Source organism: Hemicordylus capensis, chromosome 4, assembly GCF_027244095.1.
Source record: "Hemicordylus capensis ecotype Gifberg chromosome 4, rHemCap1.1.pri, whole genome shotgun sequence".
Lineage (NCBI taxonomy): Eukaryota > Metazoa > Chordata > Lepidosauria > Squamata > Cordylidae > Hemicordylus > Hemicordylus capensis.
The window spans coordinates 139,607,292-139,634,935 of record NC_069660.1 but is presented as its reverse complement, the minus strand read 5'-3'; the positions used below and the strand labels follow the sequence as shown (position 1 = coordinate 139,634,935).

The window sequence follows — 27,644 nt, the reverse complement described above, 5'->3', positions numbered from 1 at the left end:
CTTATACTATCTGGCAGGGCGGTTGTTGTAAAAGGCCTGGTAGAGATTATAAATGCATCTCTGAGGGAAGGTAGGGTGCCTCCTAGTCCTAAGGAGACAATTATTAGACCGCTTCTGAAGAAGCCTACCTTGGATCCCCCAGAGCTGAGTAACTACAGGCCTGTCTCCAACCTTCCGTGGCTAGGAATTATCTAGACCCATTTCAAACTGGCTTCCGGGCTGGCTATGGGGTGGAGACTGCCTTGGTCGGCCTGATGGATGATCTCCAACTGGGAATTGACAGAGGAAGTGTGACTCTGTTGGTCCTTTTGGACCTCTCGGCAGCTTTCGATACTATCGACCATAGTATCCTTCTGGAGCGTCTGAGGGGGTTGGGGGTGAGAGGTATTGCTCTGCAGTGGTTCCGCTCCTACCTCTTGGGCAGGTTCCAGATGGTGTCCCTTGGAGGCTGTTGTTCTTCAAAATCTGAACTTTTGTATGGTGTCCCTCAGGGCTCTGTATTGTCTCCGATGTTGTTTAACATCTACATGAAACCGCTAGGAGAGATCATCAGGAGATCTGGTGCAGGGTGTTACCAGTATGCTGATGACGCCCCAATCTATTTCTCTATGTCAGCATCATCGGGAGAGGGCATAACCTCCCTAAATGCCTGCCTGGAGTCGGTAATAGGCTGGATGAGGGATAACAAACTGAGACTGAATCCAGATAAGACGGAGGTACTCATTGTGCGGGGTTGAAACTCTGGAGACGATTTTGATCTGCCTGTTCTGGATGGGGTCACACTTCCCCAGAAGGAACAGGTACACAGTTTGGGGGTGCTTCTGGATCCGAATCTCTCCCTGGTGTCCCAGGTTGAGACAGTGGCCAGAGGTGCCTTCTATCAGTTCTGGCTGATATGCCAGCTGTGTCCGTTTCTTGAGATAGATGACCTCAAAACAGTGGTGCATCTGCTGGTAACCTCCAGACTGGATTACTGTAATGCGCTCTATGTGGGGCTGCCCTTGTACGTAGTCCAGAAACTACAGTTGGTTCAGAATGCGGCAGCCAGGCTGGTCTCTGGGTCATCCAGGAGAGACCATATTACTCCTGTATTGAAGGAGCTACACTGGCTGCCGATATGTTTCCGGGCAAAATACAAGATATTAGTCATAACCTATAAAGCCCTAAACAGCTTGGGCCTTGGGTATTTAAGAGAATATCTTCCTCGTTATGAACCCCACCGCCCACTGCAATAATCAGGAGAGGTCCGTCTGCATTTGCCACCGGCTCGTCTGGTGGCCACTCAGGGACGGGCCTTCTCCGTTGCTGCCCTGAGGCTTTGGAATGCGCTCCCTAGTGAAATAAAAGCCTCCCCATCTCTGACAGCTTTTAAAAGGTCCTTAAAAACACATCTATTCACCCAGGCTTTCAAATGATACTGTTTTGATTGTTTTTAATGTTGTTTTAGAGCATTGTTTTCAAACAATTTAAATTGTGTTCTTTTAAATTTCTTGTTTTTGTTTTTAACTAATGTTTTAATGCTGTTTTTATCTGTTGTGAACTGCCCAGAGGCATATGTTTTGGGCGGTATAGAAATATGTAAAATAAAATAAATAAATAAAACATGACACAGTATTATATAAAGAGGAACACTGCCCCCATCAATTGCTTGGAAGAAGAAAGCTCTAAGCATAGCATTTCTCAAAGAATTTATTGCCAGAGAGAAGGAGCTACTTTTGTGTTCCATTCAGAAATATACAAATTATATCTCTTCCCCGCCACTCAACACCAGTCTGAGATTAATTCAGAACTTTGGTTGAATTCATTCTGGCATTGCCACACTGGGAATTTTCTGGCCTCTATGAGGCCATAAAATTCTCAGTGTGACAATGCCAGAATGAATTCAACCACATAGTATTGTTTTAATTGTACATCTGTTTTTGTTTTTTTTTAAACCATTAAAAAAAATAGTACTAGAAATTTCTACAAATTGTGTTTCTACATGGTAGTAGAAGTTCCTACAAATTTCTCATCACTTTTGTTCTTTTTAACCCAAACCTGTTCAATGGAAGCTAATTAGGCAGCTGCTGAAAATCCTCACCCCCCCCTTTCAACAAAATGATGCTTCACACTTATCTTACTATTGCCTGTAGATAGTTGCTTCCAAGCTGGAGTAAGGCCAGAGTTTAAGTATAAACTGGTTTGTGGGTGGGTGTTGTTTTTTTTTGGTTGGTTGGTTGGTTTTTTAAGGAGGATAGAACATGAATGCAAAACAGCAACTAGGGAAAGGATACATAATTTGTTCCTTGTCTTACTACTAGTGCCTAGTTTTTGTTGTTTTAATACAGCAATTTTTAGACTTAGTCCACAGTATTTCAGCCAATATGCAAATTTAAGCATTACACTTTTTTCCTTTAGTGGACTACACCCCATACTTAAGATACATTTACTCTAGCATATCTGCTTGCAATGCCAATGTTGACATTCCTACAACACCAGAATAAGGTCACAGTTTGTGATAAAGCACTGATCCAGAGGTCAGCACACCCAGCCATAAGCAATTATATGTCCATGTAACAAGCCTTACCTTTCCCCCTACCAGAGGAATTCAATGTGTTCTACATCATTAAGCGCACACTGCTGCCACTCAACAAACTTTTAAATGATAGTAGTAGAGTAATGAAAGAAATCTGTCCATTTCCTTTATTTTATAATTTTCTACCATTGTTTTACTGAGTTACATAAACAAGAACACCTATTCTAACCACACCTTACAATAGTATCAAAACAACATTGTAATGAATCAGAGAAGAAATGCAACATTCCATCTTCTGCAATTGATGGGAGGACACAGACATGCAGAGTAAGAAGCATCTTAGCCCTTAGCAAAACAGAGTATAGAAGCCTGAATGCTATCTTGAGGATCACCATCTTATTCATAAATGTATTGCTGCACAGAATGTGCACTAGCAAATTGATGGCCAGGAGTCAGTGTGCCTAGACGTGCACATGCAGAGGGGGCAAGATTCCCTTCTCTCTAACTCCCATAACAAACAACCTGCCTTTGAAACTCAGGGCAGCTCAAAACATTGTAGTATCAGATGTAGAACAGCCCTGATAGGGGTGGAAATCTAAGATGCACTGCTGATGTGCAAATGAAGAGGCTCTGCGGATTATGACTAATGCATTTTATTTTAAATAAGCAAACTACCCTGTCTGCAGTTCAAAGTCTCTGCTGAGAATAACTTAGGCCAGCCTTAACGGAAACTTTTTCTTTTTTTCCCCAGGTTTTAAGTATGCCAATGCTAACTCTGAACACACAGCAATTTTGAAAGGCAGCAAGTAAAGCAAAATCTTCACAGGTGGTCTTCTCGGGGCCAAAACAAATTGGGTGGCAGAAAGCACATGTGTTCACCTTGTCTGCTCTGTTCACATATAAAAGACACATTTGGAAGGGGGTGGTGCAAGAGGAGAGACAGAGAATGAAAGTTAAACATCAAAAAAGGCACGTGGTTGAGGATGCTGAGTCACCCTCCCATGCTTGCCTACAGTCCACTGCCCCAACACCCTGCACACTTCCAATAGTGCAATTGGAGTGACAGTCTATGGAGTTCATCTTCCCTCACCCATATGCTCCTTTTTACATCAAACTTAGATCCGTCCCACTCCCTACTGCAGTGCATATGTAAATGAGAAACACTTGCCAAAAAAATCCAAAACATGTGGCTGCCGCCATCATGTCTACTTTGGTCCATAGAAAACTGAACACCAAAAATTTAAGCCTGCCATTCTAATGCTTGGGAGTTCCAGTGACATGAATGAGACTTAATTCCTAATAAATATTATTAGGATTAAGCTGCAACATTCAGTGGTGGAGGATGGAGTAGAAACAGTAAAAGCTGGAAGTGTCTTGCTTTTGTTTAAAATTTAAAAAATTAGGCAGAATGCCACTTTTTCTTCCCTGTGGACTTCAGTACATTAACCGCTGGTTACATCTTACATTACCAGCTTTGTTTTTCCTCTCTGCATATGTAAACCTGAATACTAATGCAAAGTCAAGGATATTTTAAAGCACAGTACACAGAGATTTGAGAACTACATTTATCAGCAGCATGGGGTATTGTTTAAACTGGGCTTCTTCTTCTTTTAAACCACAATAAGGTACTCTATAAAAACAGACACAGCCAGACCACACCAAATTCATCTTATTCAACATCCTATCTGACAGCCAGCTCTACATTTTCATGGTTGGAGCCAACAAGGTGATACTGTGTCCAACACTCCCTTCTAGCCTACAGTTCCCAGATCTTTCAAAACTGGATCAGCCCTCCCCTTAAGACCTCTCTTCTGTATAAGGTTAGGAATGGGGGAGGGTCACAACAACATTTCCTTGACCCGTTTCTCCTATCTCTCCCATGACACACATACCAAGTATCTTCCCAGCAATGAAGAGTGCTGCAGAACATTCTTTGTGGGCAGCAGATAAGAGAACAAGAGAGTAGCAATTTCTCTCCTTCGCCAACTCACAGTAGCAATAGTATTCACTGAACACGCCATTTCCAAGACATGTGGTGAAAAACAAATAGAACTTAAACAATGTTCTCTGCTTACTACCCCATAAGAGCAAAAAACTAAAAAATCTAGGCATTTTGATTTCAACTCATTATGTAGCAACCACTACCTAAATACATCTAAAGAGCAGATTTCCTCCCATTTGGGTTAAAAAGTATCCTCTATGCAACACAACTGATTTGCTTTCCTCAAAAGCTGGGAGATGATATGCCATGCTAATATTGTCTCTATACCAAGATTTTCCGTTCTATTACAACAAGCCTCTTTGTCATACACTATACTTGCAATTTTCAGGAGAGCCCTTAAAACCTATCTGTTTGGCCTGGCCTTCCAGGCTTTTAAAACTGTTTTAAATGTTTGCCCTAGTTTTCCAGGGTTTTTAACTGTTTGAATGCTTAATTGGTTTTATTCTGTTTTTATAGTTTTGTTTTTAATTGTTAACTGGTTTTAATTGTTTTTATTTTGTTGTAAACCACCCTGAGCCATTTTGGAAGGGCGGTATATAAAATGAATTTTTTTAAAAAAATATTGTGATCGCTTTCCAAAAGAAGACTGTATTTAAAACATGTGGCTTTTAAGATAAACTAAGCCCTTGGCTGAAGTCAGGGTCCCCTAAGAAAACCAGAATAGGTAGGAGCAGGAAGAGATAGAGAACAGAAACAGAAAGAGAAAAGAAAGAAGGAAATAAATGCCAAGTAGTTAAACAAAGAAAGCAAGAAATTAAAAAGGTTGATCAGAACACACTTCAGTTTTTAAAAAGACACATTTGGGCCACAAGTGTCTCAAGAGAGATATTTAAAACCACATCAAACCGCATGCAAAGAGGATTGTGAAAGTAGATTTACAGAAGCTCCTCATTTGCATTCAGAGAAAGAACTAGAAACTTCAGCTTGCTCCACTGCATGTCTGTTACTTTGTCCTGAACACCTTGACCAGCATCCAAAAAATGATGTAGCTAGGACCATGTGCACCAGTAAGTTTGGGGTTCATGTTTCTCAGAGCACCACATGACAAACCACTTTTGAAGCTGAGGCTCCAAAAGCAGTTTGTGATGTAGTGGCACAGGAGCTGCTATTCAAGGCAGAACACTCCAATATCTATTTTGCCTACAATAGTATTGTGGATCCTGGCCCTTATGCACAAGGAAATCCTTCTAGGGTTAAAGGAAATTACTTCCACATTTTTTAAAAATCCCACTCAGCCATGAAGCTTCTTGGGTCTTTAGGATCAGACCCATTAGCTGATCCAATTGTACCTAAGAGGTTCAAAGAGGTTCTTCTCTTTAGTAGGCAAACCTTGAGAATGCCTGACTGAGAAACTCAGAGGCAGTGCAGTATAATGGATAGTTTGCAAGACTCAAGCAGGAGAGACCTGGGCAAGATAATTAATCAACCTAAAATGGAAACCTTAAAAGGTCCAGTTTTGACTATGAATTATTTGCAGCCTGATCTTCCAATTCGGGGATTCTCAAAAGGGAGTAACAGTATCTCCTAGGGGTACTTGAACGGCTTCCAGGGAGTACTCTGAGCCCTCCTGCCTCCCCATGCTGCAGCTGTGCTATTTGTTTCCCATCTAACAACTGCTGGCATGAAGCCAATGCATCCTCAGGATATGTCTGCTGCAGAAGGATGGCTACCTGCTGAAGCTCAGTATACCCGTCCCCGCAGGCTGGCAGGCTCCAGAAAATTAGCACTGAGTACTGGTTCGTCACCTGAAGTGGCGCAGCGGGGAAATGCTTGACTAACAAGCAGAAGGTTACTGGTTCAAATCCCCACTGGTACTATATCAGGCAGCAGCAATATAGGAAGATGCTGAAAGGCATAATCTCATACTGCACGGGAGGAGGCAATGGTAAACCCCTCCAGTATTCTGCCAAAGAAAACCACAGGGCTATATCCAGGAGTCGAAATCAACATGATGGAACACTTTACTCTATTCCCATTGAAATTAACAGTGACAAGTAAACTTGTCCCCATTAAGTTCAATAAAACTGCTTATGAGTAACAGCATGAATATAAGCCAGTGACAGGAGTAGCCCATCTCCGCAGCAATAACCCTTAAAACACAAACACTCACACATGGCTTGCAATTTGCAAGCACTCCTCCTGTACCACAAAATGACCATGCACTCTCCTTTCATTCATTGATAGTTGATGTGCAGAAGAGTTTGTGTGTTTAGAAAAATGTATTTATATCTGCAGCACTTAAAACTTTTTAAAATTTCTTCTGTGAGTTTCATGGAAATCGACATGGATTAAAATGCAGTGAACTGGAAAAAATATAGTTTCTTTACTGCTTAATAATTAAATGGAAGCCCGGACTTCTCTCTTGAAAAGTACCCAAGAAAACTGCCAGATTTTCTCACAAGGTATCTTTCCTCATGCTTTTCCAATGGGAGAGTTTTTCTACATTTTCTGGCAAATTAATCAATTTTCCCAGAATTTTCAATTTTTCTCATCTGGGCAAGGTCTGGAACCTCCTATAAAATAATCAAACAATCAATCTTTATTACGGTCACAGACCAGCATAAAGTACATTTTAGAACCTAAGTAGCAATAGAAAATAAGAAGTATAAGAGCCGCTAAAATACATTACTAACATAAAATGATTTTAAAATATTAAAAATAGGCATGTGACTGCACTAAAAATCTAACTATGGTTCTAATAAGAGACATAGCAGACTCTGGGCTATATTTGGATTTAACTACAGCTGCAATAAGAAGCATAGGAATAAACCATGTAGCAGTACTTAGATCGTGCTGCATGCTTATAAAGTAAGAAAAAGTTTTAAAAGATTTAAAACATATAAAATCATGACAGTCATCATTTAAAATAATAAGAGCTAATATGCCTTAAAAGGATATCAGATAATATACACAAAAATATAAGCCAGTAAAATAGTAGCCAGGACGTTGCGGGTCTTTAGGTTGTTGGTTTGCCACACTAAGGCAGTAACCATGGCTGTCCTCTCGTTCATAGAGGTGGGCTCTGGGCACACATGATCATCGTCCACCGGATATTAATCGCTGCCACACAGAACCTGGCAACACTGTAGGTGGCAGCAGGGTTGCTATCGTCCTTGGGGATGCAGCAATGTGTATCAATGAACGTAAATAGTGAGGCCAAAAGTGGGGGGGGGCACCATTCCAGGTTGTTTTTAATGGCCTCAGGTGGAATCAGGTCCTCCCCAGGCACCTTCCCGGCTCTCAGTTGGGAGACCAGGTTCTTGATCTCAGTTGTTGTCACTGGTGTCCAAGCGGCCATGTCCTTTATATCTTGCCCAGGGTGTCCACTTAATGCAGAGAAGTCCTCATAAAGCTCCTGGAAAATGTTTTTCCCAGTTCCCTGGGGAAATATAGCAATCTAGAAGATTCATGCTGTTGCTATAGTTGCACGTAGTGATGTGCCAGAAGGCAGCTGAGTCATTGGAATGGGCTACCTGGATGAGTTGTGACCAAATGTCTTTCATGGCTTCTTTTTTCTCATGTGGCACTAGTTGTTTGTAATGCCTCTTCTGCAGCATGTCCATCGCTGCCTTTGGTTCACTTCCGGCTTTGTATTCCTGATAGGAGGAAATGAGAGCTTTCTTGGCATTTATGCAGTCCTTGTCAAATCATGATTTGGAGTGATGATGTTGCTTCCGTACTATTAAACTACTTTCCCTTTTTAGATGCTGTTGTAGCTCCCAGACCAAAGAGTCTGGCCTCCCAGAGTGTGCCAGGATGCTCGACTGTTACAAGGGCCCACTGAAGATGATGAAATCACTCCGAGGCAAGCAGCCCAGCTACAGCATAGTCTAATTGGGAAGTCCATTTGGCACAGCAGTGGGTTCTCCCTGTCACGTATATTGGGGGTTGGTAGTGATCCTCAATGTGGGATGAGTAGGGAAAAGACTTTAGAAGGAGGGAGATCGTTAAACGATCACTATCAAATTTTGGGACAACCTCTAGGCTCTCTACAAGAGGGAACAGATCCCTGGAAACAAATAACGTAATCAATAGTGCTCATTCTTGAGCCTGATAGATAAGTGTATTCTTCTGGCTAATCTCCCTTGACTGTACCATTTAGGATTAAAAGGTTAAATTTAGTTGTTGTTTGCGCCAAGCAGAGTCCCGCAAAGTTTTATCTCTGATCCTTTAAAATTCGGTTGGCAAGTAGTCCCTCATAGAGGTTGAGGGGGAGAACTCCTATAAAATAGCACGTTTCTATCTTTCGTGATTTGGTCTGGGAATTTCATATCAGTCAGTCAACCAGTAAGGTCCAAGCAACTTCATACACACACATAGGAACAGACATCCCAGAAATCTCTATGGGGCATCTGAGCTGCAGGATTCTGACAGAACCTTGATAAAAAGGGTTAGGAACCCTTGTTCTAAATGGCCGTGCCAACTGAAGGGGAGGTGCTTGCGGCCCTAGAGATTGTAACCTGTGCTAGCTTTGTACAAATACATCCACACAGATGCTATTCCGTGCGATTAAAAGGGCAGAGAAAGTAAGGCAAAACAGTTAGTACTACACCATGGCTGTGCACAGAGAAGGTGAGGAACCATTAGAGTCCAGTGCAGTGCCTTCCCACCCAAGGTTCAATACAGCAAGCAGCTGAGGACCTAGCTGTTAATCAAACTACGGATCATCAAGTCCTGAAATTATAGCTTGGCATAATTCAAGATAATCTCCTTTTTTTAAAAAAACTAAGACATTAAAAGTAAGACATGCAATTTTAAAACATCAGCTTCATAAACTAAAATGTGGTTTAAGTGAGCCTCTACAGCAATTACAATTATGACAACCCTGTGCCAAGATTTGTCTATTTAAGGCAAACTTTCTTGAGATGATCAAATACAACTTCCTGTTTGTTCAACGGAAACACAAAGATGCACACCTAAATTTAACACACAAAGGAGCATGCACAAACAACCAAACACACACCACTTTTCCTTTATTATCTTCCCCCTGAGACTGCTGTGCTCAGAATCCAATCCACAAATGTGATCCCTAATTCAAAATTAACACAATTAAGTTTCCTACGTTGCTATTGACTTATGGAGTCTTGAGACAATAAGACTCCATAAACAAAAGATGCATTTTCGAAAGCAGCCCATTAAAGTTACATGATGCAAGACCATTGAGGCTGTAAGCAAACACTCATACCTCAGCTTGGCCACAAACAACATTCAAATCATTTGACACACATCTCCCACATCATCAGGCCTGGTGCTTGAAGAATCCAATTCAGGACATGGATCTAATTGCAGAGACACCTACATCTCATCAGGTTAGCAAAGGGAGAACTGATTTAGGCACAATTGCTATGCTTGCCAATGAAATACTATAATAGCCCACAATTTCCACAATTTAACAAGGGCCTCCAGATTGTAATGTGAGGACTGAAAGCCTGTCTCTGCTTTAGGCATTTGAGCAGTTAAGGGCAGAATTAGACTTTGGTTCCTCAAATGTATTAGAATACAGGTTGGTGAGTTGATGTTGATTTTAAAGCCATGATACCCACCCAGTTTTCACCTCCAGTTCCCAAAGTACAGAGTAAAGAATGTGAGGGCCTTCAAACATGACACTCCCTTTAACCTACAAGAGGCAGAACACACAAACCAACGGTCTGTCTCACACTGCCTCTAACCTTCTTCGACACTTCACGTAGTGACAACAGTGGTCTTAGTGGGCCCTCTGCTCATCTGGGGACTCTGGCTAATGCACATTCTTGCCACCCTCTGGAGTCAGTCATGAACACACATTTTTGGAGACAGTTACTATTAACTGCCAACATTAATACCAAATACATGAGTAGTGCGGTATATCTGAAGGGAACAAGCAATGTTTTGTGAGGTGTTCAGTTTATATCAGTTTCGCAGATGCATGTTTAATCCACTAACATTAAAAAAGGTGGACTATATTTTTAACATTTAAAGAAGTTATGCAGAGTCATTTCCAAATTACACAGATAAAAAATTCCTTTTATTAAGCTCAAGTGAAACCCTAAAAAGGAAGTAACAAAGGAAGAGAGTTATCTGATTAGTACAAAAGTGTCAACCACACTAGCTCAGAGAAAATAAGCTTAAGAAATAATTCTCTATTTTAAAAAAGCATATACTGCCAAACAAGGAATCTACCTAGGCACACACTGAGACATTTCTACAATGGCTGCTTCTAAAAGCAATAATTCAGCACCTCAAGTAGTACAGTATATACATTTAACAAGGTGCTCAGTGTATCAGCAAATACAGTATTTACTAGTTGACTATAATAAGAAGTATGTACTATTTAAATATTTATCAATAATCGTAACAAAAGTAAATGCTTTGCTTAGCCTCTCCATCTCTTACAACTTTTTTAAAGGCAGTCAAGACGCATTTGTTCACCCAGGCTTGTAATTAGATATTGTTTTAATTGTGTTTTAATAGTTTTAATGTTTTACATTTTAATTGTTGATATATGTTAATCTTTTTATTGGTTGTTTTATTGTCTTGTAAACCACCCAGAGAACTTGCGTTTTGGGCGTTATAAAAAATGTGTTAAATAATAAATAAATAAATATAGTGGCCAGAGTGTTGAGCTTGAACAGAAATAGTAAAAAAAAAAATTAAAGAGAACATTAATAGATATATATTCCCCTGATGAAGAACTAAAAGGCCTGAAACACATTGGGGCCAATGTTGTGCTTAATAAAACTGCTTCCTGAATCATTCTCATTGTCCTGTGTGTAGGTGAAACCAGGTTGATCAGTAAAACCCTTATAAATCATTAAGCTCACTTGGATGGTCTGAGGCAAATGACTAAGTTAGTTTGAGATGGTTTGAAATGATATGGATGACTTCAAAGACTAATATTTGAAATGGTAAATTGTTACAAGTTGTTACCAAATGATACTTGTTACTGTCAACCAAATAAACAATGAATTATTATAAATAATTTAATAATGAATTAAATACATGAGGGCCGTAATTTGTAAAGTTTGGTCAATTAGTCAGATCAATTAAAAGTAATAATAGATGAAAAGTGCTATCAATTAGTATCAGTGATTTAAAAAGTTATTTTTTAATTCAAAGTAGTGTACCTATAAAAACTACAAATGGCAAGCATCTGTAAGTCTGTGTTCACATAGTCATAGGACTTGCTAAAGAAATATTTCAGCACAATCTCCAATTCCTACCTTCACCAATAAAAAAAAATATTCATCAATGGAGAGTCTAGCCTTCCTCTTGTTTAAGATGGGCCAAATGTGAATTACCATAATAATAATTTCTACAGAACCTTGTATAATCAAGTACTTTAAAATCCTTCTATCATCCACAATATCACAACAAAAAATAAGAAGCAGGTCCCTATTACTGCCCTTGTTAAAATAAGGACATTTAAACTGATAAATTTAAATAAAAAAGGAAATTTAAACATGTCCAAAGATATTCAATAAAATAATGGATATTCAAAAAAATAATGGTTTTGCATATTTTGTTACTGCATTTAGTAATTTTATATGGCCTTATGTTTATCCATGTTCACATGTATGTTACCGATGTGGTTGTCTGCTATAATGTTTGTTGATAGCTGGTTTTTCATAATACATTTATATATTATTCCTTACTGCATTTATTATTTCTTTTGTCCACTGGTTTCTTGCCATTGTTTTTGCTGCAATTGTATAGAGCAGGCGTGGGCAGACTTCAGGTCTGCATGATCTACTTTGTCTCTCACTAAAACTCAAAGATCCACCAACCAGACAAAAGCAAAACAGTAGCGGGGAAGCAAGGCCAGATCCAAAATGGTGGGCCAGAATTGGAGCCAATTATCTACTACACCCCATGAGAAATGACCAGTATATAGGAACCAGATCTACATATGAATTGCTATAGATCAGAGTTGCCAACAGAGTAACATAGGTGGGGGGAAGCATTTTTGTCACAGCTATTTTTAAATTACCAGAATTCAGAAATACCTGCCAGGGTTCATAGCCCTCAACTATAGTCCAGTGATGTCTTCTCATTTCTTAAACCCTAATCCTTGGATCAGTTCTAGACCTACAGAGAAGACATCAGCAATGGGAAGAAAGGCTTAACAATCACAGGGAGCAATTGTACACAAAGTACAAGGATCACTACAGCACCACCTTTCCTTTGTGCACAACTATAGTGATAATAAGGCTTTAGGTGAGGACTAGGCCTCACTTCCAGCAGTTGCTCTGAGGGTGGGCCTATCCTAATAAGTGAAAAAGCCCAGGAAAATAAAAAGAAAAACTTTATTCATTGTTTAGTCTGTCCCAAGAGTACCCTAAGAAAGCAGAGGGCTGAGAAGCTGCTGGGGAACTGGGAGGCTGGAAAAAGTAGGAAGGCCTTTGCAAGTGAATAGTAGAATAGGGACCAGTTCAATTAGACACGTGAGGGAAGTTATTTTCCTTTATTATATGGTTTACATCTGAGCTGCCTGGTTAGTAAAACTCTATTACAATCTGCTTTATGAAGCGATCATTGTTTTTCTTTTAATGTAATAATAAACCTATGATGGTGAAGTGTGCTACTCTTAATTTTGGGTCTGCCTTAATCACACACCTTTTGATGGACTATGACTGCTCAGCCTTTTTAGGGAGGGTTTTGCCACTTTACCCTCCAGGACCCACATCAAAATAAAGTGGATGGTGGCAGCCTTCTGTGTGAATCCCTTACAGACAAGGATTTACCCCCAGAGAACTCCTCCTCCTCTTCTGGCTCTGGTAGGAGCTATGACAGCAACCTTAAAAAGTGTTCATGTGAATAATCGGAAATACAAATTTTTTAGAAGATAACAGGGCATCCCAATACTATTATTTTAAATTAAATACTTCGACTGTGTAATATATATTATATATACATACACACACACACACACTCCTTCAGCACATACCTTTCAACAAAAATCCTAAAGCATTGTAGGTCATATCAAGGTCTTTTTGCTGCCTAACCCAGTCTTTTCCTGCTGCTCAATCTTTGCAGGGAGACCATAATTTTCTGCTTCTGATATTTCCACAGCAACATTTATTACTGTGATGTCATAAACTCAACCTCAACTTCACGGCAAGATCAAGCACAGTGAGCAGATGGGATGCAAAGAAGAAAGCCCATTTAAAATACAAATCTCTTTCATATAGAAGAAAAGGGTGCAGGCACAGAGAGTGAATGGGCCTCATTTTTAAGTATGACATATTCGAAAGATTATCCTAGCATGAAAATCTATTTGAGGCTAGACCTACAATACCAGGTAACTGTCAATTTTTTTAGGTCTAATGTTAAATGTATCAATTTAAGTTTAAGTTTTAGGAAAAGTTATAAATTAGAAGTGTAAAAAGCTAGAAACGCCTAAAACAATGACAGTAACAATATCGTTTTCAGTTTCAAGACAAAGTAGGTTAAATCTAAATCTAAAATTTAAAAATTATTATTTTTAATAGGTCACCTCAGTGTACTTATTCAGCCCAGCAGCGCCATAACCAAAGGCACATACAATACTTTTCAATGTAATTTTAAAAGTCTTTTAAGCGCTATTCTGGCTGCGTTGAAACTATTTTCCCATGACTGCATTCCATGTGGCCGGTATAACATTTTAAATGACGAAAGCATGCAGGTCAGGGCCAATCGCACAGGTCCGAACCACAGAATTGGCATCCCATCAGAAAGCAGTCCCCATATAGAGTAACATTAAAGGGTCCCATTAGAAACTGTCACCACAGGAGATAGTCTGTTCTGTGGTAGGAAGAACTTACTAGGCCCAAGTTCTGCTGCAGAAAGTGTAGAGCATAAGTTGAGCTTCTCTCTCTCTCTTCCCCTCTCTGATTGAACCAGTTGCCATATCAGGGTCTGGAATGAATTTCCTACCCATGTCTGATTAGTTGTTGAGCCAGCTGGGGGGAGCACACAGCTTAACCAAGACTGACCATAGAAATTACAAGTGAGCAGTGACGGAGAAATCATGAGTGATTTCATGACTCATTAAATCCATCCTTCCTGCATGATGTGCCGGCGGGGGGGTGGGGCTCTTATTTCTACCCCATGGTGGGATGAGCAAGCTCCAGATGTGTAAAATGTTCACTGAAACATTCAGGTATACCTGGCAAAAGGTCTGCTTGCTTATCCATGCTCTGCTCAGAGAAGTGCATGAGGTAAGTAAATTTGTTTCTTAAATGTAGTATGGATGTGGTTTCATGTGTCTAGTTCACAAGTTTAGAGTAGGGATGTGCAAACAGGTTCGATGTTGAAACCTGCCACCACCAGACCGGACCAAACCAGGAAAGGGGGGTTCAATGGGGTGCCAGACTGAACTGGCCTGGTCCGGTCTGGGTCCAGTCTCAAACCGAACCAGACCAGCCGGTTCCATACTCACACCCCTAGTTTAGAGTATGAACTGTACTAGGCAACGGTGAGAGTGAGGGATACAGTCAGGTGCAGAGTACAAACACGAGGCTCAGGGGTAGGGCTGTGCACAAACCTGTTCGGAGACCCTTTTAAGAGCCTCCGAACCGGTTTGAACAACCGGGTTTTCGTCCGGTTCGAAGGCGGGGGGCAAACCTTTATGGGCAGGGGAGGGTGCCCTTACCCCTCCCACCATGTTTCCCCCGCTGGCTCTCCATTTTAAAAGTGTCCGTCAGGGCAGCAGCATACCTCTCTGCCACCCCATGTCCTCTTTGGCTGGAAGTAACAGGAAGTACCTGACTTGCGCTCGAGCAAGCGCAAAGTGCGCACGCGCACCCAGAGTGCATACACGCACCAGGTACTTCCCGTTACTTTCAGCCCAAAAGGACACGAGGTGGCAAGGAGGTATGCTGCCACACCGATTGACACTTTTAAAATGAAGCGCCGACAAGGGAAACATGGTGGGAGGGGTAAGTGCACTTAAAAGGTATGCCCCCCCCACCTTCAAGCCACCACCCCCACCGGTTCCTTGCATATCCCTACTCAGGGGTGCTACAGTGGTACTGCCAGATGCTATATGTTCTATACATTTTTTAAAAAATGTTTCCCCTTTGTTTCTTTATTCCCCACAGAGCATGACTCACTGTGCAGGCCAACATCCACCATAGCATTCATGCAACAATGTTTCTTCTCATGCTCCTTCTCCTTACTCTTTAATTGTAAGCTGCCTCGAGCAGCAGGTCATAAATATTTTAAATAAATGATGTTTCCCCCTCCGAGGTACTTTCTCAGAGGAGAGCCCTCTGAATATGCTCAGAGGCATTTTATCACTTCACATTTTTAACAAGCAAGCCCTGAAAACAGGTTTGGGGCTCAGTCCTAGCACAAGTTAAGTCAAGGTATCCTTTTCTTGGTCACTTGGACAAGAGGCATGGTACCTTTTGGCGGGGCAGAGGCTTGTAATTAAATTGTCTCATTCTTTAAAAAAGGAGCATGACTCAAAGTGTGAGGATGTGATACAAGCAGTAGACCAGTGTTATATGGAAGCAATTCCATGCACACACCACAGCACTAGATCATCATAAGATACTCACCACGTGTTGTTGTTTTTTTACAATACATATGCTAAATGTATAAAATTTAAAAAGCTACAGTTTTATGACTCTGAACATGGATATGTCCTATTTAGCATGACAAGCTTGTGCTGAATTCTTAAACTACTACTGGAGAAATTGTCTCCTATTACGCTGAAAATATTCTCTACACAAATTATGCTTTAATAGGCAGTCGCATTCATAGAACACAATGCTATACTATGCCACAAACAAATGATGAAGTATTACAGACTCTGCCCCAAGGAATCTGTGATCTAAATTAGACATAACACTGAAGTGGTAATAACGAACACAGGGTGTAACCTTACACGGCAAAGAGAATAATTAGAGGAGTTCTCAAAAATTGTTTACTTGTTATTGGCACCAGATGCTGCCTTTTAATAAATACATTATGCTCTTACCTAGGATATGGCCAAGAAAGCTGGTCTGAAGCTAACTCAGAAGGTGATTATTCCCAAAGTGCAGAATGTGACTACACAGCACTAACCATATGAAAGAGCCATCTATACAAAACAGACCGAAAGAAACAGGGAAGGCACATACAAGGATCCTGTAGAAGGATCAGTCACTCACTGCAACCCAAATTTCAGAAAACAGGGCAACTGTTGCAGAAGCACATGAGGGAAGACGACCCTTAATGAAAATGTTAAAGCACAGCAACAAGCAAACAAACTAATGCAGATATGCAATTCAAAGCAAAACAGGAAAAGATAATGATCGTGTGAGAGCATGTCCCTATTTTTTCTTTTTGTTTATGCTTCATTTTTCATTCATATAGGCCCCAAGACACCCAACTACTATAAAACCAGTTAAATCCTAAAAACCAGTTAAAACAATTGAAACCATAAACATCAGAATTCAATTTTTTATTAAACAATACACACACACACATATACACACCTCAAAGCCCTGTCAAAACAGCCCTTGGTTTACTTTCTGACTATTATCAATCTTCAGACCTCATAGAAAAAAGTTTTTTGCAAAGCAGGTGCAACTGCCAGAAGGGCCTTGCCTGTGGTGGATGCAAATCTACCTTGAGACAAAGGCAGCATCCAGAGGTACCCACTTGAAGCTCTTAATGCGTTAGGCAGTTCAAATGAAAAGGCATTTTCTCAAATAGCCTGATCAAATACTGCATTTGGGATTTTCAAAGTTAGCACCAGCACTTTCAATTTAACTTGGAAACTTGTTAGCAGTTACGAGTGTAATACAAGGTTGCCAACTCTTGAAATAAAAAATTCTGGATCCAGACGCTCAGTAATGTTAGACTGGTTTAGGGTCAGAGCCCAACATATAAAGGTATCTATTTACCTAAGTTGTGCAAAACAACTGCTAAAACAAGAAGGAAAACAGGGTGTTTTGCCCCCTTGCTTTTCTGGCAATTGGCCTAAAAAACCAAAAACAAAACAAGTCAGTCCATTTTGGCGGAGGAGGGTGGTTGGTCAGCACCTCTAGGCAACTGAATAAACTGTGGGTCAAAGCAATGAGGACCAGTTGGTAATTATACATACTACATTTTGATCAACTCCAGTTTCTGGGCTGTTTTCAAGGACAACTACACACATTTGTACAGTGCAATGCAAGAAACCCGAAGGCCAAAAATGAAGGAGATATACTAAGAAAGGGCAAGAGATTTCTCCCCACCCCTCCCTCACCCTTGAGTACCCAGAAAAAAACTCTTTACAAATAGCTGGGATACTGTATTCAGCAGTAGATCTGACAGGCAGGTACAACCAGGGGCGTAGCTATAATTGAACGAAAGGGTTCCAAGAACACGGGCCCCCAGCTCCTGAGGGCCCTCCAGCTCCATCCCTCCCTACTTTCTTCATTATCTCCCTCACTCTGGGGGGCCGTCAGAGAGAGGGATGAACACGGGCCCCCTCTCCCCTAGCTACGCCCCTGGGTACAACACAACTTTTTGGCCAAAGGAAATAAACTGGACACAAGGAACCTTGTAGTCAAAAGGCTGTTCATTTTTAACCACAACTAAGCACAGAATCAGGATTCAAACATACAAAAGAAACAAAGACAAGACCAAAACGGAAGCCTATGAAATAAATAAGCGGGGTGGGGGAGAAACACAACACAAAATGCAAAGTGCACACACACACACCCCACCCAGGGTCCAAAAAACACACACACTATACAATGGGAGCCATGAAGTAACAGGACTCATAGCCAGTCAAGGAGTGATCACAGGATAAAAAGCTAGTTCTATGGCCACATGAGCAATGAAACCGCCAAAGGGCTCAACTACCCACAGAGTAAAAGTGAATTTGAAGAGTGACTTGGTAAAACTTATCCCCAATACGGAGAAGACAGCTGCAATTCAGCATAGAAGCACATAAGTCAGTAATTGCATAAAATATGCATTTTTGTCTCAAAATTTACTATACAAGTTTTCCTAATACAATAGATCATCATCAGATTTGGCATGTTGTTTGACCTATTTATAGAGTTAAAAAAGAAACTCTCCACCATATTAATTTCCCCTCACTGTATTTCAGAAGTTTTTCAAGTAGAAATTTTAAAATTTTAATTTTAAAAACAAAACATTTTCCACAGAAAAATAAAGTATGGGGGAAATTTTGGTTTGGGGCATACCTTTTATTGCTTGCTTGAATATCAACTAACTCAAGTCTATATGCTGTGAAATTCAAGTTGTGGCCTGGCCAGGGGTCAAGAAATGTTGGCTCAGTTCACGAACCAGACAAAATATTTTACTTGTCAAATGGTTCTTCAAGCTATGTTGGTACTTTACTCATCAGGACCTTTCTCATGCATTAGGCATCATTTTTCACTCATCATAGACTAGTAGATTTCCTGAGCCCTGACCCTGACCAAGATGAGGAAGGATTTTCTTGATATTGGGCTGAGACACAAACTACATGAATAGACTTATACTTTTAGCTATTATACAAAACAAAGAATGAGCACCATGCATTTCACACACAGCATCTTCCATAGAGCACCTGTTCTTGATGGGGTTACAGTCCCCCTGAAAGATCAAGTATGTAAGCTTAGGAGTCCTCCTGGATCCTAAACTCTCTCTGGTTTCTCAGGTTGAGGCAGTGGCCAGGAGCGCTTTTTATCAGCTTCAGCAAATACATCAGCTACATCCATTTCTGGAGGTAAATGACCTAAAAACAGTAGTGCATATGCTGATATGCATAATCAAGCCTAGTCAAGTGCATAGGCTTGACTACTGTAATGCACTCTTCGTACTAGTACAGAATGCAGCAACCAGGTTGGTCTCTGGGACAACCTGAATGGACCATATAACACCAATTCTGAAAAAATTGTACTGGGTGTAGATATGTTTCTGAGCAAATTACAAAGTGCTGGTCATTACCTATAAAGCCCTGAACGACTTAGGTCCAGGGTTCTTAAGAGATCTCCTTCTCTGTCATGAACCCTGCCATCTACTAAGATCATCTTGGGAGGTCTGGTTATGGTTGCCACCAGCTCGGGGCTGGGCCTTCTCTGTGGCTGCCCCAGAGATTTGGAATGCACTCCCTGTCAAAATAAGAGTTTTGCCATCTCTGGCTTCTTTTTAAAAGACCCATAAGACACACCTGTTTTCTCAGGCTTTTAATTACAATTAACTTTAAAGGGGTTTTTTAATCCTGTGAATTTTTTTTAATTGTTTCACTCTGTGAATTGTTTTTATTATGTGAAAGTGTTTTGTTTGTTTTTGTTTTTATATTGTAATTCAGATTATGTACACCACCTAGAGATGTATACAACAGGCGGTACAGAAATATGATAAATTAAATAATAAATTAGCAATGGTATTCTGTGGTTAATTTCAAGTGTTTTGCATAATTGCCAGTCTTAATCTATTGTTTAGGCACAGTACTCTGAAGAAGAAGAAACTAAACAGATTCAGGGTTATGCAATGTAAAGCAAAGTCTGGACATCCCCTTAGCTCAGGGATTCCCAATCTGTGGTACTCCAGATGTTGCTGAACTACAACTCCCATCATCCCCAGCTACAATTTATTGTGGCTGGGAATTATAGGAGCTGTAGTTCAGCAACATCCAGAGTACCACAGTTTGGGAACCCCTGTCTTAGTGGATCCTAATTATTTGGACTAGATTCCATCCTCCTTGTTATAAAAATTGGCACAGACAAGGCAAAAGCCTGATTTGGGTAGACTTCTTACAACAGGGCTTCCTCATTCTTTCCTGGTGTGTTTACACATTAAAGTAGGTCCAAGTTAAGCAAGAGGAACGTAGTTACTAATGAATCAAATTTGCCCCTCCTAATATACGACAGCCTCCACTTACTGTGGACAACCAATGTCTTAAGCTTACATACACAAAATCAAAGAGAAGGACTTATCCAACTCCTGTTTAAACTTCATAATTATACATAATTCTAATGCAACTTATTTGATCCATTACAACGTGCAGATTGGAAAAAGGTTAGAAAAGCTAAAGCACAACCTCAAAGCAAAAAAACCACCCAGAGACATGTTTTGGGTGGTATAAAAATATGTTTAAAAAGAATGCATGTCTCCAGCTGAACACTATACATGGCTAACAATAATAGTAGAACACACATAGTAGAACACAAACCAGTTATAATTAATTTATCCATTACTAAAAATCTAGTGTCATGAAAAAGCAATTAAGCATACTTTCAATCTATCACCCAAATAAAACAAAAAAACAAGAGATAGGAATGTAATTGATAACCTGTCACATCTTTTTCACATCTCATGTATATGGATGAATGCAATGGATGAAGTATATTACCTTCATTTTCAGAAGCCTGGCATTTTACCTGTAGCACCAAATCAAACGTCCTCTCTGGATTTTCCCTGGGAGAGAGGGAGGAAATAAATAAATAAATGAATGAATGAATGAATGAATGAATGAATGTGATTAGCTATAACTGTGTCACAAGAATGTTATCTCTGCTATACCAACAGACATATAGCTTTTAATGCTGACTTATAACAATTTCTCTTCCTGTACTTGTCTTCCAGTTCTGGTAAATCACATGGATGGCAACATATGAATAAATAATAAATGGATCGATATCACTAAGATTGTTCTCTATCAATCCATGATGAGATGAATTTACACAGAACTGAGAATGTCCAGCAAGCATTTTTCAATTTTTATTTTTTTTTAAAAGCTTGCTAGTAGTATCCAACTAGCTAAACAAACACTAAACACAGTTTAGAGCTCCACATAGATCTCATCATTGAATGATTGGAAAAAATGCTTTAGTGGAAGAAATGTACATCAGAATCACACAGAGACTGACAATTGCAGTGATTCAAATACCCTGCCACAAATTAGAAGTAACATTTGCCTTTACATCCTAAGGAAAATGACAACTTTTTCCCCCTCTAACGGGGAATTTTGGTGTGTGTGTTTTAATCTATGAACAGGAGCTTGCTTATTTCTGGAAACAAACATATATAAATATACATACATATGTGATTAGTTAATATTTGTTTTCTTAAAATCTATCTCTACCAGTTCCTCACGCATGTCACTAAAGCAAACATCAAACTTTGTAACTTAAAAGCAATTTTGTTTTTGAAAACTGATAAAGTGCAATAACAACTTTACTTCTCTCAGTCTTATCTATTTAAAACCACAGTATTTTTAGTATTCAGGGTTAAGTTATATTTGGGTGGTATCTTTTCATAAATATAGTTTTGACAAATATGACAAGTCAGTTCTATGCAATTTCCATCCCAATATTTCCTATATGAACATCATGAGAATCAATGTAGTACATGGAGCAGACAGCCGGTCAAACCTGGATAAGGGAGACCAAGATTCAATGCCCAGTCATGAAGTTCAATGGATAACCTTGGGCCAGTGACCAGTGTTCCCTCAAGGCATGCACATGTGCGTGCACTCAGAAGGTTTTTAATGTCCGCTCAGTTAATTTTAGATCCCACTCAGGCTGAATCAGGAAGGTCCCACTCTGAATGCATGTGCACACACACTACCTTGATACTGCTGCCCAGAACAAAACTCATTCCACACACAGATGGAAAAAGTTAGAGAGAACACTGCCAGTGACTGTGCCTCAGTCTTACCTACTTCAAAAAATGCTGTGAGGAATGAAAGAGATGTATATCTTCCTTGCAGAAAGGACAGGATATAAATATTGTTCTCCTGGAGCATGCCCAGACAGTGGGCTCAAGCGTGGGCCTAAACGCGGGAGCGGGGTATCCTAGAGCGAATCTATTAGCCAACCAAAAAAACTGATGCAAAAAGTAGATTTCTACACCCCGGACATAAATTGGGCTATGTTCCGATGTGCAATGAAAAACTCAAATCATGTATGGAATGTTCCCTGATAGCTCACAGCAACTTCGATGTAAATCTGGACAATATGTGAACTCACACCTGCCCTTCTGTGGGGAAGGCAAGTAAATTCACCATCTGGGAATGCTCCAATCTACTCAGTTTTCTACTGCAGACATACTTGCCAGTTTGGGATATAATTCATATCCCACCAAATTCAATATGAATTCATTTCTGTAGATTAATCTGTATTCTCTTAGTACTGTCCAAATTATTCTATCTGTTACATTTTCATTTGCCTCTGATGGTTCAGCAGCAGCTCCAACCCAATGTTAAATATTTAATTAGACCAGCTTCAAGTACCAGCGAGTGAATATTAACATTACCTAAGCTGAAAGGCATCATCTCATACTGCACGGGAGATGGCAATGGTAAACCCCTCCTGTATTCTAGGTCGCTAATTGTCGACACCGACTTGATGGCACTTAATCAATCATCAATCAATTCTACCAAAGAAAAACCACAGGACTCTGTGGTCGCCAAGAGTTGACATCAACTCAACGGCACACTTTACCTTTATGCCAAATGTAAAAGCTGTCTCATAACCTATCGTGACAGATTTTAGGTATTCTGCCACATGTATATAAATATCACCAATATTTGAACATACGCGGAAGTCATATGCATGCTGTGTCACGTGGAGGTACTTGAGACAAGTGCTGGAACAGTAGGAAGCTGCATGCACTAGTGGCGAGCAGGTAAGGACCTGTTCTCCTTTTTCTTAAAGATCCCATTCACCCTTCCTTTTCCTGTGGCACTGAACGTTTAGCATTTGAACAGGTTCAGTGCCAACCCAGTGCATGAACCTTGGTTTGTGCACATCCCTACAGGATTAGACAATAACTGGAATTGACCAAGCCTCTCTCTTTCCACAACCATTATAAAATGGCACTATAGTCAGTTCACATCTGAAAGGAGTGAACTACAATTACAATGACCATTTGAAAAAACATCACCACTTGGGGGAAAAATGGGATAAGGAAAATAGAAGAACAATTTGGGGCATACGCTGTCTGGATTCTCAGAAATGAATTAATGGTGTCAATAATGGAGAAAATAGAAAATGTGGAAGCACATTAGAAGGGGACATCCTAATACAGCACAGAATCAGGATTCCTTCTGGAAAACAGAAGAGCAACACCTATTACCCACCAGAGCCTTTTTGTGCAACAAGTGTCTTGGTTAGGTTAGGCCCATAACATCAGAGGGTCAAGCTGCAGGAGGGAGAAGGGACAGGAGCTGCTACTATCACAACCCTCCACATGCAAAATAAAGTTTAATGAAATCTACAATCAAAATCCATCTTGTAATAAAACTTGCAGTGCAATCCTATATGTGTTTATTCATAAGTCTCAGAGTGTACACAGAGACCTACATCTCAATTAGTGTGCACAGGGCTGAAATTTTACAGTACAATTCTAACTATGCTTACTTCTAGAACCATGCTCACTCCTAACTATGATTAATTCCAGAAGTAATTCCTACTAAGTTGAAGGTTATGCCCAATAGAACTTACTCCCTAGTAGATGTGCTTAGGACTACACTGCAGCCTTAAGCAGCTAAGTCTTCAACTTGCTCTTAATAGTAGAGACACCCACAGCCGAAAAAGAAACATATATAACTCCTCTAACTGTAACCACAACTTCTTGTCTCAGAAACTGGATAAGTTTCTCATAGGCCAATATCTTTGAATTAATAGTATTATGGTCTTGTGCTTCCTGCTGTGCATATCTACAAGTTTGCTTCCTCAATAACTCCTTTCAAGTTTACTCATCATCTCCCACAATATTTTAAATTGTCAAGCTAGTACAATAAATGTCAAAATTGGCTTTCATCTATTCCAACTGGTTCTTTACAAATAGATTACTGTAACCTGACAAAACTAGGGGTTAAATATGTCTGTGTGTGGGGGGGTGTTTTAAAAAGGAATCTGAATATAAAATTCAACCATTCTTGCAGGGTCAAGAACTTAATCACCTATACTAAGAAAAACAATTTTTAGTCAACATTCACTTTGTGAAGAAGCATGTCCTTTAAAACCGATACACTGAAATTGTACATTAGTTTACAAACCAGTTTGAGGATTATGTAACTGAATGTATTGAATTTTGAGACATCATTCCATTCAAACATGCACCAGCCACCTGAATATCCTTACCAGCCTAACATTTCATAGACTACAGATCTCAAAGGGCCACTCAAAAGAAGTCAGACCTCAAATGTGGGGAGGTGAGGAGAGAGGGATATTTAAAACAGGGTCCCCTACTTGCTGTCCCAGTTCCCTGATACAAAACCAATATCTCATAGATCCTGTAGAAGCATCCTTTCAGGCTGCAGAGTCCTGTTGGTGTGCCACACTACACCCCAGATTAGGGAGAAGACTTCAATGATGGAGGATACATTCGCAGAAACTGAAATGCTACTAATCGCTCAGAATTACTCAGATGTAGCAGGGGCGTAGCAAGGTTGGAGTGGGCCCAGAGACAAGAAGTAAAGATATCTTTAATGAGGCTGAATAGCGGTAACAAAAAGCATAGTAAAAAATTTTGTGTGTGTATATTTATTTATTTATTTATTTATTTATTTGATTTTTATACTGCCCTTCCAAAAATGGCTCAGGGCGGTTCACACAGAGAAACAACAAATAAATAAGATAAACAAAATGGGTCCCTGTCCCCAAAGGGCTCACATTCTAAAAAGAAACATAGGACACACACCAGCAACAGTCACTGGGAGTACTGTGCTGGGGGTGGATAGGGCCAGTTACTCTCCCCCTGCTAAATAAATGCCACAATTGAATATCATCCTACATTATTTTTTAAATGGTTTTGTAAATTGTGGATGATGCAAGTCATTTAATGGTACTAGAGAAAGACATGCTGTTCTGGTAGCTCCAGGTCTTAACACTCACATCAATTTTGGAGGATGAATACAACTGAAGGAAGACCGGGCGGGTGCACAGCTGGGAGAGTCAGTCATGTGTATTGCCTCTGGGGGGGCCCCAAGGCAGTGGGCCCCCAGACAACTGTCTCCCCTTGCCCTATTATAGTTACACCCCTGAGGTGTAGTCTGTGTGAAAGGTATTTGTAGTGTGGCTGAACATGTGCACTGGAAGACATGAGGGTGGAGGAGTTACCCATGTGAGGGCTAGAGCTGCCAATTAACAACTGACCTGCTCTTGTGTCTATAAACAGCAGGTTGGTCTGCAGAAGAAGAGCGGAAGAAAATATCTGGTTATGTGTATATAGATGGATATTGCACAAGTGCACAAATCGAGAGTACAGGAGCAAGAAGAACAGTGATAGGAGAGAGAAAAATTCCTTCCCTTATGTAGGATGTGTGTCAACTGATCAAGCGTGTGGCTATGACAGAAACAGGGTGGGACAAAAGGAGAGAAGGGGCTCGTGTGTGGGAGGGAGGGAGGGAGCGAGAAGCCAGGTATTACTTTCAGTAAAAGGGTTGTCAGTTCACACACAGAGGCAGAAAGGGGAAGCGCGGGGTGGAGGGGCTGCTACTCAAGCGGTGGGCTTTGTATAAAGCAGGAGAAAGAGTACTACAGTGCAGCCCAATCTTAGGGCTGCGTACCGACAAGGAAGCCCGCTTGATGCGCGTGGGACCTGCTCCCAAGAAGGCGCGTGCAGAGGAGGGCAGCCCCGGGCACAGAGGCAACCACAAAAGGTGGCGCTCCCAATGGCCCTTCTCTCGTTCTCACTGACATCTGCTCACACACACACACTCGCATTCAGCGTGGGGCTGGGGGAGGCTTTGAGGCCTAGCCTGGCACCCTCCCCCTCAGCCCCTCTCCCAGAGACTGCCCCCCTCCCTCCTCACTCACTTGATCCTGCAATCCATGGTCACATCTCGGGGGCCCTCAGGAGGCTGCTGCGGCACCCCCCGGAGGGCGCGGAAGACAGCCCGGCGCCAGCTCGGCCTGAGCCGGAGGAGGAGGAGGAGGAGGCGGGGCGGGCAGCTGCTGAGCTCCTCTCTCTCTCCCTCTCTCTCTCTCTCTCTCTTTCTAAGTCCCGGCCGCGGCGCGTGTGGGGTGGGTGTGGGGGTGTTACGGGCGTCTTCGCCGAGGGTGGCCCAGGGCTGGCTGCTCGCTTCCTCGACCCGTCGTGACGGCGACGGCCGCAAGAGCAGCACCGCCTCCCTCTCTGCCTGCTGCTCCTCAGCCTCTCTCAGTTCCTGTCGCAGCAGAGAAGCCGCTTCTCCGGCACCTGGTGCGAAACGGGAAGCTCGTGGCGCGGGCTGCAGCCGCTGGGAGAGTTTCTTCCTGGGCCTCGGCGCCCCGGCGGGCACCTCTCCACCTAGGGCCACCCGGCCTGGCTGCTGGGGAGGGAGTGAAAAAGGGAAGGGAAGCAAGCTTCAAGCAACTCCGAGCGATGGCCTGTCCGCTCCCCACCCCCCGGGATCAATAGCGAGCTTGGGCTTACCAACTGACCGGAGGTGGAAGGATAGGGGAATATTGGGCCAGGTCTCCTTTTGTACTTTGAGCAGCAGCAGTATTTTGATCTGCAGACATCAGCTGATGGAACTTCTCACGTAGTGGAGATAAATATTATCGCCAGCAATGTCTACAAATCAGGCTGCTGTGAAAGGCGAAGTTACAGTGGCCAGCTCAAACGTTGGCAACCTTATAAGGGTAGGCAGCCTTGGTTCTTCAGCTGCTGTTGTGCTACAGTTTCCATCCTCCTCAGCCACAATGTTCAACAACAGCTGGAGAGCCAGGATTGCCTGCCCCTGCTATAAGCCAGCCATGGGAATTCAAAAGGTCAGGAGCTCAGCAGATCTAGGTCTGGTCAGTGTCTGGATAGATGATTGTATTCTGCCTTGAATTCCTTGATCACCTAGCAAGATTCAAAGCTGAGCAGGGCTTTGAATCCAGGACTTGTATCATAACAACTGGCAGAACAGATAGGAAGCTGCCTTCTACCGAGTCAGACTATTGGTCTATTTAGCTCAGTATTGTCTACACATGCTGGCAGCAGCTTTGCCAAGGCTGCAGGCAGGAATCTCTCTCAACCCTGGCTTGGAGATACCAGGGAGGGAACTTGGAACCCTCTGTTCTTCCCAGAGCAGTCTCATCCATACCTTATGGTATTCACATGTAGTCTCCCATTCAAATGCAAACCAAGGCAGACCCTGCTTAGAAAAGGGAACAGTTCATACTTGCTGCTTCAAGACTGGCTCTCCTCCAAATCATTCATATATATCTCCTGTTTGCTTGGGCCAGTCACTACCTCTCATCC

At 41.3% G+C, this 27,644-nt stretch overlaps 1 protein-coding gene across 6 annotated transcripts in view; it reads right to left on the bottom strand.

Annotated features, from left to right (window-relative positions):
- DENND1B (DENN domain containing 1B) overlaps positions 1-26,923 on the bottom strand; it is a 292,085-nt gene extending 265,162 nt beyond the window's left edge. The window contains exons 1-3 of one of the 6 annotated variants that reach the window (XM_053245148.1): positions 26,829-26,923; positions 26,231-26,724; positions 20,818-20,882 (exon numbers count right to left, since the gene is read on the bottom strand). In XM_053245148.1, the coding sequence (XP_053101123.1) occupies positions 20,818-20,882; positions 26,231-26,247 (82 nt within the window). In that variant the 5' untranslated portion in view covers positions 26,248-26,724; positions 26,829-26,923. The remainder of the gene's footprint in view (positions 1-20,817; positions 20,883-26,230; positions 26,725-26,828) is intronic. The other 5 variants (XM_053245149.1, XM_053245145.1, XM_053245143.1 and 2 more) reach the window with 5 other exon arrangements.
- Positions 26,924-27,644: the final 721 nt, after the last annotated feature.